The sequence below is a fragment of the Pelodiscus sinensis genome, chromosome 5 (assembly GCF_049634645.1).
Source record: "Pelodiscus sinensis isolate JC-2024 chromosome 5, ASM4963464v1, whole genome shotgun sequence".
Classification (NCBI taxonomy): domain Eukaryota; kingdom Metazoa; phylum Chordata; order Testudines; family Trionychidae; genus Pelodiscus; species Pelodiscus sinensis.
The window spans coordinates 21,644,059-21,663,342 of record NC_134715.1 but is presented as its reverse complement, the minus strand read 5'-3'; the positions used below and the strand labels follow the sequence as shown (position 1 = coordinate 21,663,342).

Below are 19,284 nucleotides of genomic sequence, written 5' to 3'. Positions count from 1 at the left end.
TGCGAGCATAGTAAACCTAATGGTGCATGCACACACATTTATCTAAAGGCTGATTTCAGCACATTTCGGTTACTATAGAAGTATGGGATAAGAAATATGAATACAGTGCTGCTTTTGCTCAAATTGTAAATAATACTCACTTGAAGATGGGTAAATTAATTTAAAATTCAAATACGAATGCATTATACCCCTTTACATCCACTAAGATTCGAAATGCAGGGTTCAGTTTCAGAGATATTTCTGATTTTTTAATGAACTGCCCGTTGATCAGGCTCCTTTTAACAAATGGAAGAGTGCAAACCTAAAGGGCAAGTGCAGCCGGTCTGATGGCCGAGTGCTGTGATGTGCCCAGTGTGGGCACTCAGGGTACTCCAAGCCAGGACTGCTTTACAAGCAGGGCACCCCTGAGAACTGTCTGTCCGGGGTAGGGGGTCGGGTCCCTTTAAGCACAGCCCTCGGCTAGCCTGAGGCAGCAGCTCCATGCTCTAAGTCCTCATCTGATGCCCTGCCGGCACTGCTTCCGGCCATCCTTAACCCCGGTTCAGGGTCCACTTAATGTGGACATGCTAGTTCGAATTAGCAAAACGCTAAATCGAACTAGTTTTTAGTTGTAGATGCGTTAGTTCGAATTAGCTTAGTTCGAATTAACTAATTCGAACTAAGTTAGTTCGAATTAGCGCTGTAGTGTAGACATACCCTTAGATTTCCAACCATCACACCACTTGCACATTAGACACTGCTGTCCTAACACATGGTCTTAACAGGAGGATTTGGATGCCAATGGGTTCTCCCATTCTGGCCTGTATTTTGCCATTGCAGAGAAGAGACTCCTACCAGAGCTGACCTTTGCACTGAACCAGAATTGCACAGCTCCTCCAATCCATTCTCATCTCTTGCAGAAAGGAATCTCACTAGTTTCTCTGGTCTGACTCACTTGCAGATGCAGAAACAGGATCTGTAGATATAGCTTCTCACCAGTGTAAGGATTGCCTGAAATTCACGAGAGTCAGTCAAGAGCCTCTCAGCCATACTTCAGTATTATGACAATTTGCTGTCATTAAAGATTGAAGTTTCCTGTCAACCAAACTGATCGTGCACCACTAGTAGCAACAGAGCAGACTTGCAGTGTTATGTCAATATTCTTCAGTTAACTAGTTTGTAAAATGGGAACGGTAGTACTTATCCAAATTTCAAAGCACTTTGAGATATTTGGATGAAAGTGTTATGAAATTTCCAAGTATTATGATGATTATTTGTTTACAACTCTTTTCGCCCCTACAGTATTCTATGGTGTGTGTGGGCAGATCTGCATTCTCTGCCTTCCTCTCTAAAGACAGATGGAACTGTAACAACTCTGCTGTTGATTCAATAGCTCCCCACTGAACAATTGCAATTAACATGGCTACAATTGTTTCCAATTCAGTCATTACATCCAATACTGTTTCTGTAGTTTTCAGCACAGCTTGTTTGTTTCTTTCTATGCAATTATTGTTCACAAGTGGTAAAATGAATATTGAGTCACATTCATATGCAGTTGCTTGTTTTCTTTACTTTATTTCTCTGGAGTTTCCCCAATAGTTCTCTTATTGGCTCTTATTACTTATCTTTACATCTCTCCCCCTAATTTAATGTACTCCATTTTTACAATTAGTAGTTTACTGCTGCAGAGATTTGACTCCTGTTCCCATCCTTCTGATTTCATCCCTGCATAGCTCACTCCATTTCTGCCTCATTCTGCTATTCCATCTCCCCCCACTTCATCCTTCATCTCTTTAATTACTCAGTGTCACCAAGGAGTAGGGCGTCACTGGGCCCTACTCCCCCATCCATAGTTAGATGTGTCTCTCAGCCAGTAAGTAGTACAGAAGGTTTATTAGTCGTCAGGGACACTGACTTACCATTATTTCCCAATTCTGAATGTTTCAAAGGTCAGAGAAACTTTCTAGGCAAAGAATATTCACTGTTCCATGTAAATTGGGACAAATAATAGCAAATAGTGATTTTATTCAAAATCACTTTGCTATTTAACCACATTCACACTTTTTCCTGTTTGCTTAGTCTCAAACTATTGTGTTAGCCGATTTTGTTCAAATAAATGCTTGACAAAAAAGAAGGATTTTGCTATTAGTGGTAGAAGAACTCAGTCATGATTTACAATCCTATTTATATTTTTGTGTCAGTGTTTGCCATTGTTTCAGTTGTCCAATTAGGGAATAGAAATAATATAATGTTAACATAAGGGAACCAACCATCTATAATGAAAAGTCTAAGGGTACATCTACATCAGTGGTCCCCAACCTTTTGGGGCTGCTAGGAGCCCAGGGACAGTGCTGCTCATGCGCCGGGCACACGGGGGCGGGGCCACACACGCACCCAGGGGCAGGCCCACCCATACGCTGCGTGCCTGGTGCTGGCACCACCCATGTGCCACGCTCCCGGGGCCGCCGCCGCTCCCATGCCGCACGCCTAGGGGTGGGGCTGCCCATACAACACATGTCCGGGGCTGGTGCCGCTCCTGTGCCACACGTCCAGGGGCGGGGCTGACCATATACCGCGTGCCTGGAGCCGGAACAGCCCATGTGCTATGCGCCCGGGGACAGGGCCGCCACCGCCCATGCGCTGTATGCCCGTGGATGGTGCCACCCCTGTGCCGCGTGCCCAGGAACCGGCAGTGCCCATGCGCCATGCACCCGGGGGTAGAGCTGCCCATGTGCTGCGTGCCCGGGGCTGGCGCCGCCCCTGTGCCACGTGCCCGGGCCGGTGCCGCCCATACACTCATATGTCACACGCCCAGGGCTGGCACAACCCTTGCACTGCGAGACCAGGGGTGGGGCCAGCCCCGATCACTTGGCAGGTGCACAGAAATGGCCTGGCGGGCACCATGGCGCCCGTGGGCACCGCGTTGGGGACCACTGATCTACAAAGCAGTGTTATTTCAGAATAACATCAGTTATTTTGAAATAACATAGTCTGTGTCTACACTACAAGCAGTTTTTTCAGCATAATGCTGAAATAATGTTGAGCTGGAGGACTTCTTATTCCAACTCCTGTAACCTTCATTTTATGAGGAGTAAGGGAATTCAGAGGAAGAGTACCCTCCTCGGACTTCCTGCTGTGTAGACAGGGCAAAAGAAGCTATTTTGACTTCACCTACTCTTATTTTGGCTTTGGTCCTGCTGCATAGACATACCCTTAGAGAGGTTTGGCCTGGAGAGGGGGGATATGATAGAGGTCTATAAAAGCATGAGTGGTGTGGAGAGGGTGCATAAAGAAAAGTTCTTCATTAGTTCCCATAATAGAAGGACTAGAGGACACCAAATGAAATTAATGGGTAGCAGGCTTCAAACTAATAACAGAAAGTTCTTCTTCACAAAGCAAATTCTCAACCTATGGAACTCCTTGCTGCAAGAGGCTGTGAAGGCTAGAACTAGAACTGGTCATTGTCTTCAGTCCATCCCCTCCGGGATACCTAGTGTTGGCCACTGTCGGCAGACAGGCTACTGGGCTAGATGGACCTTTGGTCTGACCCAGTACGGCCATTCTTATGTTTTTATGTTCTAAGCTCAGGGTTCAGGGTCGGGGTCTCACTGGACCACCTTGATTTTTATGCAAACCTGCTCCTGGGTTCGCATGTGGCCTTTGGTGGCCAGGCTGGCAGCTATCCTGCCCTAGACGGCCACTTTCCTGTGCCTAGTGCAGAGGTCATGGATGTTGGAGGCTTCCCCACAAACCTTGATGAGGTCCACGATGTCCACATTAGACCAGGCGGGTGCCCACCTCTTGCGGCCCCGGGCAGGCTCCTGGGAGCTGCCAGCCTGGTCCCGGGAAGAGGCGGAGGGCTGGGTGGCAGCGAGTGGCTGGCTCGTGCCGTGCCAGGTGCAGGGTCTGCTGGCTGGGTGCTGGCAGGCTTACACCTGGGACGGGCACCATAGCCAGACCGTGCCCCTTTAAGGGCTCCGGGGCCGGGAGAGGGGCAGACGAGTTTCCCTGGTGGTGCCCAGAGTGGCCACCAGGGCAAGCTGGGGAGGGCTAGCCTCCCACTAGTTCGAATTAAGTGGCTACACAGCCCTTAATTCGAACTACTTAATTCGAACTACGCATTAGTCCTCATAGATTGAGGTTTACTTAGTTCGAATTAAGCGCTCCACTAGTTCGAATTAAGTTCGAACTAGCGGTTTGCCTGTGTACCACCTATGAAAGTTAATTCGAACTAACGGCTGTTCGTTCGAATTAACTTTGTAGTGTAGACATACCCTAATGGATTTATTAAGGCATAAGCTTTTGTGGATAAAACCCACTTCATTAGATGAATTAGAGTGGAAATTACAGGGGTAAGGGTATATGGGATACAGCAAAAGAAAAGAAGTTACTTATCAAGTGCTAATGAGGCTAATCAAGTCAGGTGGATGTAGCTCATTCACTGCAGCTGAAGAGGAGATGTGAATATCAAAAGAGGGAAAGTTGCTTTGTAGTGCATTAACCAATTTAAATCTTTGTTGAGGCCTAATTGGATTTTACAGAATTTGCAAATGAATTGTAGTTCAGCTGTTTCCTTTTGTGATCAAGTTGGGGGTTTTTTGTTTTGGCTTTTGGGGTTTTTTTTTGTAGAAGGATGGCTATTTAAAAATCCATTACTGAACGTCTAGGGAGGTTAAAGTGTTCCCCTACAGATTTATGTGTGTTACCATTCCTGATGTCTGATTTTTGTCCATTTATCCTTTGGCACAGTTTTCGGTTTTGCCAGTATACACGGCAGAGGGGCATTGCTGGGACTTGACGGCATATATCACATTATTGGATGTACAGGTGGATGATCCCTGATGGTGCGGCTTATGTGGTTAGGTCCTGTGATGACGTTGCTTATATAGATTTGTGGACAGACTTAGCAATGGGATTTGTTACAGGGATAGATTCAGAGGTAAGTATTTCTGTGCTATGATGTGTGGCTGCTTGTGAGTATTTCCTTCAGATTGAGGAGCTGTCTGTAGGTGAGGACTAGCATGTCTCCCAAGATCTGTGATAGCGCAGGATCATTTTCCAAGATTGTTTGTGGATTGTCAGTGATGTGATGGAAGGGTTTTGGCTGTAGGTGATAACCAGTGATGTTTTGTTATTTTCCTTGTTGGGTCTGTCCTCCAGTGTCCGTGTACTCATCTGGCTTTGTCAATTTTTCTTCACTTCCCCAGGTGAGTATTTAAGTTTTAAGAATGCCTGATAAAGATTTTGTAGGTGTTTGTCTCTGTCTGAAGGTTTGAAGCAAATATGGTTGCTTCCCATTTCCTTGTTGACTATTGCAATTTCCTTTATTATACTCTTCCAAATTCCCTATTTCTTAAGGCACAGAAGTTCGAAAATGCTATATAGCTTTTTCCTGTTTCAGGGAGATAGATCCTCCCCACCCATTGTCACTTTTACTTCTTAGCAAATTCAGAATCACCATTATGGGTTTCAGAATACTTCCCCAGACATAATTGACCATATGCCCCTTAGTCCTCTGTTCACTCACTACTCCTCTGATCTCTGCCTCAGAAGTTGGAGATCCATACAATTGCATCTTGCTGCATCTATTTATAACTTCTGTCCTTCCCTCTTTCCGAGACAAAGAATTACTTTCTCCCTTGAATTCCATCTTAAAACAATCCTTTCCCCCTTTGTATATTATCATCTTTCTGCATAAAATATTTTGTGGTATTGCACAGAAGTAATGATGACTACATACAATACCTGAAAAATGGGATGCCTGTGTATATTTAAATTCATTCATCTTTACCAAGCCAGATCTTGATTCTGCAGACCTTACTGATATGGGTGGTTCTACAGTTGTAGAAGGAACCTTGAAAGGTCATATAGTCCAGTCCCCTGTACCCCTGTAGGACTACTAAATATCTAGACCATTCCCGACTGCTGTTTGTCTAACCTGTTATTAAAAATCTCCAGTGAGAGATTTCATAGAGTCATAGAATCATAGAGCTGAAAGAGACCTCAGGAGGTCATAAAGTCCAGCCCCCTGCCCAAGGCAGGACCAATCCCAATTAAATCATCCCAACCAGGGCTTTGTCAAGCCAAGACTTAAAAAGCTCTAGGGATAGAGAGTCCACCACCTTCCTAGGTAACCCATTCCAGTGCTTCACCACCCTCCTAGTGAAATACTGTAGTTTTTCCTAATATCCAACCTAGACCTCCCCCACTTTAACTTGAGACCATTGCCCCTTGGTTTGCCATCCGTCACTACTGTGAACAGCCTTTCTTTATCGTCTTTGGAACCTTCCTTCAGGAAGCTGAAGGCTGCTATCAAATCCCCTCTCACTCTTCTCTTCTGCAGACTAAATAAACCCAAATCCCTCAGCCTCTCTTCATAGGTCATGACCCCTAATCATTTTGGTCACTCTCCACTGGACCCTCTCCAATGCGTCCCCATCCTTTCTGTAGTTGGGGGCCCAGAACTGAACACAATACTCCAGATGTAGCCTCACCAGAACTGAATAAAGGGGAATAATCACTTCTCTAGATCTGCTGGTAATACTCCTCCTAATGCAACCTAATATGCCATTAGCCTTCTTGACTACAAAGGCACATTGTTGACTCATATCCAGCTTCTCATCCACTGTAATTCCCAAGTCCTTTTCTGCAGAACTGCTACTTAGCCAGTTGGTCCCCAGCCTTTAACAATGCTTGGGATTCTTCCGTCCCAAGTGCAGGATTCTGCACTTGTCCTTGTTGAACCTCATCAGATTTCTTTTGGCCCAATCCTCTAATCTGTCTAAGTCACTCTGGACCCTATCCCTGCCCTGCAGCATATCTATCTCTCCCCCTCGCTTTCAAAATATCCATAGGCAATCTATTCCAGGGCTTAATTACCCTTACAGTGAATAAGTTTTTCCTTATGTCCAACATAAACCTCTCTTGCTGCATTTAAGCCCATGGCTTGTTGTCCTTTCCTTAGACTTTAACAAGAACAATTTTTCACTTCTTTCTTGTAACAATCTTTGACGTATTTGAAAACTGTTATATTCCTAATTGGCGCCATGTTTGTCCTTTTCCAGGTCTCTGGAATTTCTCCCATCTTTCATGAGTTTTCAGAGATAATCACTAATGGTTCAGATATTCTCCCCAGTCAGCTCCTTTAGTACTCTAGGTTGTAGGCTCTGATGGACTGAAGATATAGTTCAAAAGGACTACCCACAGGGGGTGACACATGTAGATGGGGTGAGGAGCCATGTGACTCCCCCAAACAGCGTCAGTGGGAGAGGCAAGGGGGCTGAGCCTGTGGCTGGCCTGAGGGATTAGTGGGGGTTCAGTGGGGGAGTCTGATGCTTGCAGCAGTGATCAGGTCCCTCTGTACTCACTAGCAGTGGTGGGGGGAAGCAGAGCAATCTAGCTCCTTTCCCCCAGTTCATGGCCATGTCACTTGGGGGAGGAGTGCGAACGTCCACCACACTCACTGGCAGGGAGCAGTGTGATTCAGACAGGAGTTGGGAGAACAGAGTGAGGTATCACTGCATTGCTCCACTTTCCCCCTGCTGCTGCCAGTGAGGGCAGGGAAGCCTGTCTCCTACTTCTGGTGCCAAGCTCCTCCTCATGCCTTCTGGTGCCAAGCTCATGCTCATGGTGGGGGCAGAACTTGGGAGAAGGGGCAAGGCCAGAACATGGATAGAAGGAGATGGGGATGGCATGGGGTTTGGGGTCTGGAACAATGTCCCATCCTTCCAAGCTAGTGGTGGTGCAGGCGAGAGTCACGTGGTGGGGTGGTCACGTGACCTTCCCCTTGTGTCCTTCCTCACCAGTTGCCCTGACTACCTTTGTGATGAAAAATACTTGTATGAATTCTGTTGAACTGAGTTCTGACTAGCTCCATCCCCTAATAAAGTCATTAGGATGTCCACTTTTCATTTAATTTATATACTCCTTTTATGGTTTGGTGTAAAGAAACCATCTCACTGGCTGATGAAGATTGTAAATTATGTAGCTACAACATAGAAAATCTGAGGTTATAATATAATATTTACTTTGTGCTGAGGAATTAATTAGCCAAGTAAAATTCGCAGGGTCTTAGTTAATTAGCCAGAATACTAAAATAACCTGCCAATAATCATTTTCTGAAGCTCAATTATCATTTCCTGATGCCATGATGACAGTGTCATATAATAAACATGTCTTGGATTATGGAGGCGATCAACTTCAACTTTATAGTGCATCTGAGATGAGTGTACAGTAAAACATATAAAAACCTGACCCCCTGTAATATATTATTTATTTGTGTTATATATGTACTCCGTTTGCAGTGTTTTGATCTGATGTATAATATCTGTTGTTTCTTTCCTTGGTTTGTATCTGTGACCTGCAATAAACAGAGGGTAGCAAAATAAAAATGCATTGAATAAGGACCTAGAAAATCTTATGTCAGCAGAAAGGTCATTACACTAACCACCTGCACACCACAGTAAAGGTTTGGTGGGAACTCAGGAGCTCATATGAACAACCTTTAGTTATTGCTAGAGGCAAAGAGGGAGAGAACATTATAAGCAATTGTTACTACTACAGGATATATTTGTACTTTTCTGCCAGTAATGGGTAGGGGAAAAAAGCAGCAGTGTTGCGACTTTCTTCTTTGTGTCTTAAGAATGAGTGTGTGATTGCAGACAGACATTTCAGTGTAAAGGACAGAAAGGCTGAGAAACTGCTTGCAAAAAACCAGGCTTGAAAAATGACAAAATGGTATGATTTTTAATGATGGCTGGAGAGTTAAAGCAAGATATATTAAAAGTAGTCAAAGAAAGAGATCAGAATTTGTTCTTTTTTTCTGTCGGCAGGACTGAGAAATGCTAAAAGAAACCACTGTCACTTTTCCAACAAAATACGGTACTGTTCTTTGATCAGAGGCTGAAAAATATTAACCAAATCTCTCTCACATATTCAAAGGAATGTTTTCCATCTTTTGTCTTTGGGAATTTAAAAATATAATCCATATTGGGTTTTTAAATATTTTACTTATGGCAGACATGTTTTCTGGATTAAAGGAAAACTTCTTAAGCGTGATCTTTTTCCTTCTAAATGCTTTTGTGCCAACACTGTATTCTTTTAATGCTTAATGTAGCAGTCATCCAAGATTTCTTAGAATATTTTTGTGTGATAAATCTGTGATAAAAGTCAAACAATGTGTAATGTAAGTAAATATATAGCAGTTGATCATTGAAGGCTAGTTTTGTTACATATATTCAGAGATTAAGTCTTACTAAAAATTAGAGATTAGAACTGGCTATTTTTGGAGGAAGGATGAATCAAAGGACTGGTAATGTGAGCTAGGGCCTTTTACCTCCAGGTCACCAGCTCCTATCTGACTCAGGTTGGTAGTGTTACCATCTAATGTTTGTTCAGTAGCCTATGTAAAATGAGTTTCTGAACTCAGTCCCAGTTGTCAATGGACAGGTGTTCATTTAGCAAAAACTACCATAATGGGCACTTTTATTGATACTCTCTTCAGTATGCTAAGGAATGAGTTGTCATGGAAATTGAAATATGCTTTAAAAGTTCATACTTTGTAAGTAGGGAAATTTCCATTTTTAATTAAGCTGTGTATAAACTTTAGCTTAAATAAGGTAAGTGTCTGTATTCTTTTGGTAACATCTGACTCATGCTGTTAGATTAGATACTTTGATAACAATGCTCTTTTCACCCTTGTCATAATACTGTATATAGTTTTGTTTCCTTGTCCTGGCTGAGGAGATGCTTCACATACATTTAGAAGAATCTGCTACAGATTGCTCTAAAGAGGCTCTTCTTGTTTGCTCTGTAAAGTTAGGGGTTGTTTCAGTAAAATCTGTTCTGTTTTCTGAAGGTAAGGTTCATCTAATTCCTTTGGTTGCTGAGCTGGCTGCGTAGAGGTATATTGAACAGAGATGGAAATCAGTTAAGGTGATTGGTCTTGAATGGGCCACCTAGCAATCTAAATTGCCATACAGCCTATTGACCTGAGTTCAGTTCACAAGGTTGTCTTGAGGTCCCAGGGCTTAAGAATGTGGAAAAGGCAATATAGACTCAGCACTTGTAGGGAAAAGAGGACCTCACATAATCACTTTCCAACAGCTCTCTCTGACCAAGGTGTCAGGCGCTGTTGATGGACTGGATTCAGCTGTAAGCTTCCAAGGGGAGGATCATAATGAAAAGGGAACCTTTCAAAGTGGAGGGTGTGTAATGTTCATGGATCCAGTCCATAACTCAATTCTGTATTATGCCAATAGCCTGGACATCCAGCTACTAGAAAGCAGTTAGACTTCCTATCAGACTTATGTGTTCACAATCTCCAGAATGATTTTACTTTTGTAATCTAAGCCTATGAAAGAACATTTACTTTAAATTGGTTAATCTCTGTGCTGGCTCTCTCTGCTCCTGCCCCTGTGGGTGATCATGACATACTCAGCAAATAAATACAGTTAAACAAAGAATGAGTAAATGCTAAACAACATCTGAAATTCAAAGGTAAATGTTATCTTGGAAAATAATCATCTCCCAACACAGCATTCCTTTCCCTGTTGTTTCCTGTTCTTTCATCCTTCCCTTCACTCATGTACTAAAACTTCCATCACAGTGCCCCTCGATTTTTTTAAAGATTCGTAAACTTAAGTTCCTACATCCAAATGTAGGCATATAAATTACTTCCCTCATTGTCTAATGTTACTGAGCATCTGCATCTTCCAGCACTATTTACATCTCGATAATCCAAAGGGGGACAGAGTAATAAGGTATTCTTAGCTGTAGTTGACAATGGTGAGTGCTTTTCTATACAGAAGCTTTGGATAATCCATATCAGAGGAAGCTTTCTCTTGTGGAAAGCAGAATCTTTCTTTCCTAGGTAGTATGTGAGAAAGATTATTGTAGAATTATGCTTCTTTATGCTTACTGTTGATCTGACTGAAATTCATGTATTTATGTTTTCACAGCTAAGTCCACTATTTAAGGACACTGTTCTGAAGAGAACATTTAATGCTACCTTACAGAATCCTATTGCTACTCCGATGAAGAACACTTTTTGCAAATATAATGCAGTGCAGCCCGGCACTCTCTGTGTGTCTACTTAGGAATTCTTTATTGGTGATTATGCTTATCTATATTACAAGAAGATTTAAGCATTCATATTAGGTTACAATTTCTAGTATGTTGTCATATAAAACAATTTTAAGTTGCTTTCATATGGGAAATTACTGTCTTTTTATTCCACATAGCAAAGGAAACTGCTAATATATTTGCAAATATCCTACTACATATTAATATTTGTACTCAGGAGGGTTGATAGATAACAATTTTAGAATAAATGTTACAGTGCAACAATGTACTCATAGTTAAAGCAAATGATAATTGTGCCAGGCATAGAAAGGAAAGTTTATTAGCTTTCTGCTACCCAAATAATCTTTCCTTTACTTCTTTAGAGAAAACTATGGAAACTACCCATAAATGAAATGGAGGTGGCAGGCTTTTCCATAGTTGATCTCCTTTCTCTATCAGATGAGACAATGAACTCTTAATACAAACACTGGATTGTTACTGTGATCACAAATGTAGGATTGTGACTTTATAGCAAAGGCAGACAGAAATGATTGAGTTCTGAGGAGCAAGTTACTACATTAAAGGTGAAATTCAGTATAAAATAATGTTAAAGAAAATTCAGAAGTCTACAAAGGTGCCACTGAAAAGTAAGCATTTACCCATGGCTACCACAGGACAGCACCTGAAACCCTGAAACAAAGCAGCATATTTCCATATTTAGAATAAACATGTATTTTATGTTCCAGTGTGTTAGTGAATGATGATTTTACCTCTCACCTATTGTTAACAAATTGTCCAGTATTTTGTTAGCTCACTAAAAAGCAAAGCTTCTAAGGGTATGTGAGGCCTCCACCCTATTAGAATCCTGTCGGAAAGGAAGATCATGTAGGTCTGCATTCTTTCGGCTGTCCTTTTAAACAATGGAGTTAGAGGGTGCTGCTAGGGTTGCCAGGTGTCCGGTTTTGAACTGGACAGTCCAGTATTTTAGCTTTCTGTTTGGGAGAAAATATAAATGAGAGAATAGAAATGTCAGGTATTTTCTAAATAAGATGTAATGTAGATTGTGATGTAATGTCAGGTGTGTCCGGTATTTTTGTTGAAACCATCTGGCAACCCTAGGTGCTGCAGTGTCAGAACCAGGCAGTGCTGCCATTGGGGGGGGGGAGAAGGGAGTGGGGAGAGGTTCATTTAAGGGAGTGAGGGGGGTGAGGTGGGCAATGGGGGCCTAGCAATTCTAAAGGGCTCAGGCTCAAGCACTGTGTGGCATGCTCTGGGCAGTTCTAAGGGCTGGGGGCCAGTGCATCCTGCTCCAGGCAGCACTGAGAGCTGGACCCCCTCTGCCTCCATCCTTTGCAGCAGGGAGTTTGTTTATAAAAAGAGACAGGGTGTTTAGACAACAAAAGGCTTGTCATATAAGTAAACTAAGAGTTATTAGATGATCCTAAAAGCATTGTCAGTTACTCCAGTCAAAAGATAGGAAACAAAGAATGGGAATAATTATCAGAATGGAGAGAAGTAAACAGAGGTGTCCCAAGGGATCTGCAACCAGAACTGTTCAACACGTTCAAAAATGATCTAGAATAAAGGACAAACAGAGAGCTGGCAAAATGTACAGATGATACAGGATGGTTAGGGTCAAAGCTGAAAAGAAGTTACAAAAGGATTTTACAAAACTGGATGACTTGGGAACACAAGGGCAAATTAAATTTAATATTGATAAATACAGAGCAATGCATATAGCACAGTATATCCCCAAATACACATACAAAATGATGGGGCTTTAAATTATCTGAGCCCATCAATAAAGAGATCTTGGAGTCATTGTGGATAGTTGTCTGAAAATATCTGCTCCATGTCTAGCAACAATCCAAAAAAAACCCCAGCCCACCCAAAACCCTAACAGAATATTGGCACTCATTAAGAAAGGGATAGATAATAAGACAGAAAATTGCCTCTATATAATCCATGGTATGCCCACATATCGAATACTGTGTACAGATTTGATCACATAATATAAAGTGGGTGATCATCTCTGTAAGGCTACGTCTACACAGCTCTCTCTTGTGCAAAAAAATATGCAAATGAGGCAAAGCATGGAATATCGCTGCACCTGATTTGCATAATTAGTGAGGCTCCGTTTTTGCACAAGTGGCTTTTGCGCAAAAAGGAGCTGTCTACATGGCTCCTTTTTGTACAAAAACCCCCTCTTGAGCAAGAGCCGTTCTTCTTGAAAAAAAAGCAGAACAGCAGCTCTTGTGCAAGAGGGAGGTTTTATGCAAAAACCAGAGCCTAGTTAATTACGCAAATGAGCCACGGTGATAGTCCATGCTTCACCTCATTTGCATATTTTTTTGCACAAGAGAGGGCAGTGTAGACATAGCCGAAAGATACAGAAAAGGGAAATGAAAATTATTAGGACTACTGAACACATTCCATATGAAGAGAGATTAAAAATACTGGGACTTCAGTTTGGAAAAGAGATGATTAAGTGGAGATATAATAGTGGTCTATAAAATCCTGAATGATGTGGAAAAATTGAATAAGGAAGTATTATTTACTCCTTCAAATAACACAAGAACAAGGAATCACTTGATGAAATTAAAAGGCAGCAGAATTAAAATAAATGAAAGAAATTATTCCTTCAATGGACCTGTGGAACTCTTTACCAGAAGATATTGTGAAGGCCAAGACTATAGCAGGGTTCAAAAAAGAACTAGATATGTTCATGGAGAATAGGTCCCTTACTGGCTATTAGCCAGTGTGGGCAGATATCCAACATCATTTTCCGTATGTCCCTCAGCTCTGTTTGACCAAAACTGGGAATGGGTGATAGGACGAATCACTCAACGATTGCCTATTACAGCCTCTCCCCGACTTACGAGCCGGTTACAGACCAAGCAATTGGTCCATAACTCGGTTTGTTCGTAAGTCGGACCCTATAGAGTTACACATTACCGCGCTATTCATAAGTGTGGATCACGTTAGTAACTCGGGTACGCCATTTACGACAACTTCGGTCGTAAATGCGAACGGTCATAAGTCAACCGTTCGCAACTTGGGGACCGGCTGTATATGCATTCCCTTTGAAGCACCTGGCATTAGCTACTGTCAGAAAACAGGATACTGGGTTAGATGGATCTTTGCTGTGGCCCAGTATGGCTGTTCTTATGATCTTGCATAGAACCCAGGTGAAGTTGCCCCTAATATACCCTACTTCCCTCCCAGAGCTGAGCTAGAACCCAGGAGTTCATCAGAGCTAGTAACAAAGCAAGAATATATATTAAAATTTTAAAGTAAACAGTGTGTATTAAGTGATTTGCCACAAGATGTCAGAACATGTTATTAAAGTGAGTCTAATACTTGTCTTTTTATAGGAATTAGATACTGGGCTCCTTACAGCTAACTGCTACATTATTTGCCAGAAAACCAGAGTTTTCAAGTGCCTAAACAACCCCTGGAATCATGGTTAAAGTTGTCCCCCACAACCAAAATCTGAAATGGCTCTCCTGGAACCAGGCTATGCTGAACTGTCTCTTATCTTCTCCTTATTATAGAGATTGATGCAAAATATCTCCATCTAACTTTAGACAGATCCAAACTGAGACGGGAATTCAAATTTTGGTTCTGTGGCCAACCCACAAATGTTCGGTGAACATGGGGTAAAGCTAGCACAGCTGCTAGGCTGGTGAAACTCCATTCTTCCCAACTAATGTTTTTTGTTTTCTCTCCAACAAATCCCAGGCTATGTCTACACTGCGCTGGTTTTGCGCAAGAAATATGCAAATGAGGCTAAGCATGGAATATTGCAGAGACTCATTTGCATAATTAATGAGCAGCCGCTTTTTGCACAAGAGGCTTTTGCACAAAAAGGAGCCGTCTACATGGCTCCTTCTTGCACAAAACCCCCCTCTTGCGCAAGAGCCATTTTTCCGCATATTTTTCAGCGCAGTGTAGCTATAGCCCCAGGGTCCTTTCATCCTCTGAAGATTCCTAAGGAAAGAAAGTGAGGTGTTGGGGCTTGTTACAAGAGACAACAGTGGTAGGTGAGGTAGAGGGTAGTAAACCTGAAACATTTCCAACCTTTCAAACCAAACCACAGGATTTGGTTCATTATCTCCTTTGTCAACTAAAACTACATGGTTCATTGAGCCTGTGTCTTCCTTCTAATGTGCTATCACTTGTGTGCCTACTAGATAGAACATGATGCAGTGCTCCTATTGTATGGCACCTAAGTTCTAAGGGCAGCCTACGCATTCTACTATCTTTTGACTGGAATCAACCCTGGCCAGACATTGCAAATGAGGCAGACACCTATCCACAGCATATCCCGAACATACCATGCTATGATTCATTAATTGCCTAAACTAGTTTGATAGGTCTCTGTCAGTCACTTGACCCATAAGAATGTTATGCTTCTAATAAGCTGGAGACAATTTGAAAGGATTCCTTTAGTTAAGGTTTAGGAAAGTCAGATACAGTGAACTAGATTTTTCTTCTTTTCTGTTTCACACAGGCATAATCCAGCATTAGTGTCTATTAATGAGTGAATCAAACTGAAAGTTCGCTTCCAAAGGAGTGCCTACATTTTAATGATGTCCTCCATCAGCTGCTCAAAGGAACATGATTGCTCTTATAACCTCCAGAGATAGTAAAGCTGTTCTTGCAAGAGATCTTATTTAATTTTGCCCTCCTCTGTGTTTTTTTCCTATTACCAGACATCTGTTCCAGTTCTCTTTTAGCTCATGAAGCACTGATTGTCCTCTTTTTAAAGTACAACAGCAAATAAAAATATGAGATAAAAAGTTTGTCTTTTTTCTTCCCATTCTCCTCTCTGCCGTGTTCTATAGAAGGCACCGAACTACAAAAGTGTGAAACAAAAATAAAGGTGATAGATGAGTTTTTGTTGTCTGTCCTCATCAGGATGAATTATCTGACAGCCTGATTGAGCCAACATGTCTGAAACCCCTACCACAAACATAGAAAGGGAGAAGGATAAATCTGTGAGGCTCCCTTCAAGGCTGTTTTTCCTCAGAATATTTAAATGGGCAAAAGATACATCTCCTCCTTCCAACATAAAAAGTGGAGAGGCTAGTCCCTGAACCTCACAGGACCCTCAAGATGCACACAGACATCAAGAGAACACTAGGAGAAGCAGAAACTTCCATTTGAGACCCTGTACATTTGCTGCTTTTCAGCTCCCATCTGCTCTCCTCAGGATTGACCTGTGGTGACAGACAAATCCATTCATGGAGCTCTCTGTTCACTGTGCATGGATCAAGAGGGTATGACTGGACTTTTTATTCATTTCTTAGTTATTCTTTCTTATTCCTTGTTGAGAACTGACGTCGCTTATTGCTCCAGATAAAAATTATTCTGGTTTATGGAAGGGTATATAGCTCTTGCAGATCATGACATAACAGATCTTTATGTCATATTGTTCTAAGTAGCATCTGGTACTTTTCTCCACTTCAGTTATGACATACTTGTAGCAGTCTGTGCCTCACTAAACTTATTAGTTCTTTGTACAATTTAAAAGTGAAGAGCCAAGCTTTAGAGGGTATTAAAGCAGTATGTGCATTCTGGCAGTTCTCAAGATAGGGGCTGCTGAAATCATATTGGAATTCAAGTAAAAACAGAAAGTATTACGGTAATCAGAATGACATAGTTTCAAGATAATGATATCTGACAAAATTCCAGAATTGCAAAATCTTGCAATTATGTATCATTGGCACAGCCTACCAAAGCTATCAAACATTTGTTTGTAATGTGGTCAGTTTGCAAGATATTAGACCTTTAAATTGCTATTGGTCATTGGGTCTAGTAGTGCTTTATTGATACCTTTGTGAGTCTTAACGTAGCAAGTCCCAAACCTCAGATGCGAGAAATTTTCAATCCCTGATTCAGAGAACGTTAAAAACTACTATCTAAAGCAACTACAATTGTTATTTATATTGCAGTAGCACGGAAGCAAAGATATTAAATATTTAGTGAGGGAAAATGTACAATAACTCACAACCTGTGCAGTATTTTTCTTTTCAATATATAACATCTGGCAAAAGCACTTGAGAATACACTTTATGGCATGCACTGAGGGGGTGACCTAGATAATGTAACTTAATAGGCCTTTTTCATCTCTCTTGTCTGTGATACCCCTCCTTAGGGGTTTTGAAAGCATATGGATGAACAATTAGGAGTAAAAATTTAAAAAGTCTAACCATGGAAAAGACATCAAGTTTTCTGAAATTAAACGCACCCATAAACTGGTTGGTAAGTGCTTAAACCTGATATTTATATGGTCTCTCAATAACTACTCTTGTGGATACTGGAACAGTGGGACGGAACCAGGTAAAGGATGAAAGATCTGATCATTAAAGGGATCTTGAAAATGGAAAACATGTTCATCGCTTTATTCCAATTAGTATTGTAGAGTGCAGACTTAAAATTGATTTTAGGTGTGCACTATAAGGATACGTACTGTTGGTCTTAGCAACACTATGGAAGCTATCAACCAATCAAAAAGCATTCTGCAATAACTTGTTGCTGTATTCAGTGATAAAGTGCCTGAAATTCCCTGTAACCACTGAGAACTCCTTTTTATCACAACATAAGAGAATGCCTAGCTGCTAGATCACATCCTATTATAGCATCATTCTCAGCAATATTAGCAATGCAAAATTCACAGAGCAGTATGGTTCATGACCTCCTTCATTCACCGGCACTTTCAAAATGGAAACAAAAATCTAAAGCCAAAGAAACATATTTTCAAAATAGTACTTTTAAAATTAACATTAAAAAATAAAAAAGATTCCCCGTCCTCCCCGGCTCTAAAGCAAACATGAAAAGCTTTATAAAGTTGATCTCTGTGTTAATGAGATAATTGAACAAAATCCAGTAAAGTACCTTCTTTTAGCCTAGATATCATGGCCAAAATGTTTGACTGTGACTACTAATTTGAGAGTGACTTACTTTTTCCATATCCAACTTGAGATAACTTGGCTCTGATGTTTTAAACTGCTGAGTACACACAGAGCTCCAGCTGTAATGATTTCTATTATACTGAACACTTTTTTCCAGGGATTTCTTCCATAAAAAGTTTCTTAGGACCACATCTGCCATTAACACAAATGGTGGAGTGAGTTGAATGGGAAGTACTGTTGTCAAAATATCCATCAGAAAGATCATGATATCATTAAGTAGAACCATAGGGAATGGTTCCACCATCCCATTTATTTCAATAAGAATTGGTCACATCACTTAAAATGTTGGGGAAATTAAATACTGTACATAATTAACAGCTAATATAAAACCTTAACTATCTCAGTTTTTCCACTTTTCTTTTTAAATGCCAAAAATGCATCTAGATTAATAATAAAACCCAGCTTGCCTAGTGGCGGGTTTCACCATGAGCTTGAGTTGCGGCCAATAATTCTCCTCTTGACTATGGTATTTAGCAATGCATGAAGAGAGACATTGCCAAAGGATATTTTGAAACATTAGTTTGTGCATATAATTACACATCCAAGGCCACATTTGTCTTTTGCAGCTAGTGGGTGGCTGAGGAATGTGGAAATGTGGGTATGTCTACACTACAAAGTTAGTTTGAACTAATGGACATTAGTTCAAACTAACTTTAATAGGTGCTACACTAGCGCTCCGCTAGTTCGAATTTAATTCGAACTAGCGGAGCGCTTAGTTCGAACTAGGATGTCCAAGACAGAACATCAGAAATGGCTGCCTGTCGCAGGGAGCCATAGCCTGTAATACCTCTGAGGCTGGTATAGGGGGCTCTGTCTGTGAGGTGGAGTGTTTTCCATATAAGGGCATGTAAATTAATAATCTTCCCCTGCTCGCTCCACCCATTGCAGTGAAAGATCAGCCAATGGGCTGACTTGTGCTCAGGCCTGCTACTCCACCCACTGCAGCAAAAACCAACCTATGGGGTGATAAGTCCACAGGCAATAAAACAGGCAGGCAGCTCCTCTCTCACTGGGGATTCGCATCGAGTGAATGCCTGGCCTGATCACCCAGACGCCTTGCACCCCCCGCTCTCGAGTCTTACTGAGCGTACTCCGAGTTGGTCGACCTGAGTGGAGACAGTTTATGAGCATGCGACCGGTACTTGTGTTCCTGCTGTCTCCAGAACTGGTATAACACCCCTCCCCGCCCGCCATCATCCCTATCCTAATTGATTTTTTAGTTGTCCTTATTGCTTGTCAAGTGACAGTGGCTAAAAAGTTACTAAGT

At 41.7% G+C, this 19,284-nt stretch overlaps 1 protein-coding gene across 1 annotated transcript in view; it reads left to right on the top strand.

Annotated features, from left to right (window-relative positions):
* Positions 1–16,190, top strand: part of STPG2 (sperm tail PG-rich repeat containing 2) — a 472,111-nt gene extending 455,921 nt beyond the window's left edge. The window contains exons 13-14 of the mRNA XM_075929635.1: positions 10,938–11,088; positions 15,554–16,190. Of these exons, the coding sequence (XP_075785750.1) occupies positions 10,938–11,075 (138 nt within the window). The 3' untranslated portion in view covers positions 11,076–11,088; positions 15,554–16,190. The remainder of the gene's footprint in view (positions 1–10,937; positions 11,089–15,553) is intronic.
* The last annotated feature ends 3,094 nt before the right edge of the window (positions 16,191–19,284 follow it).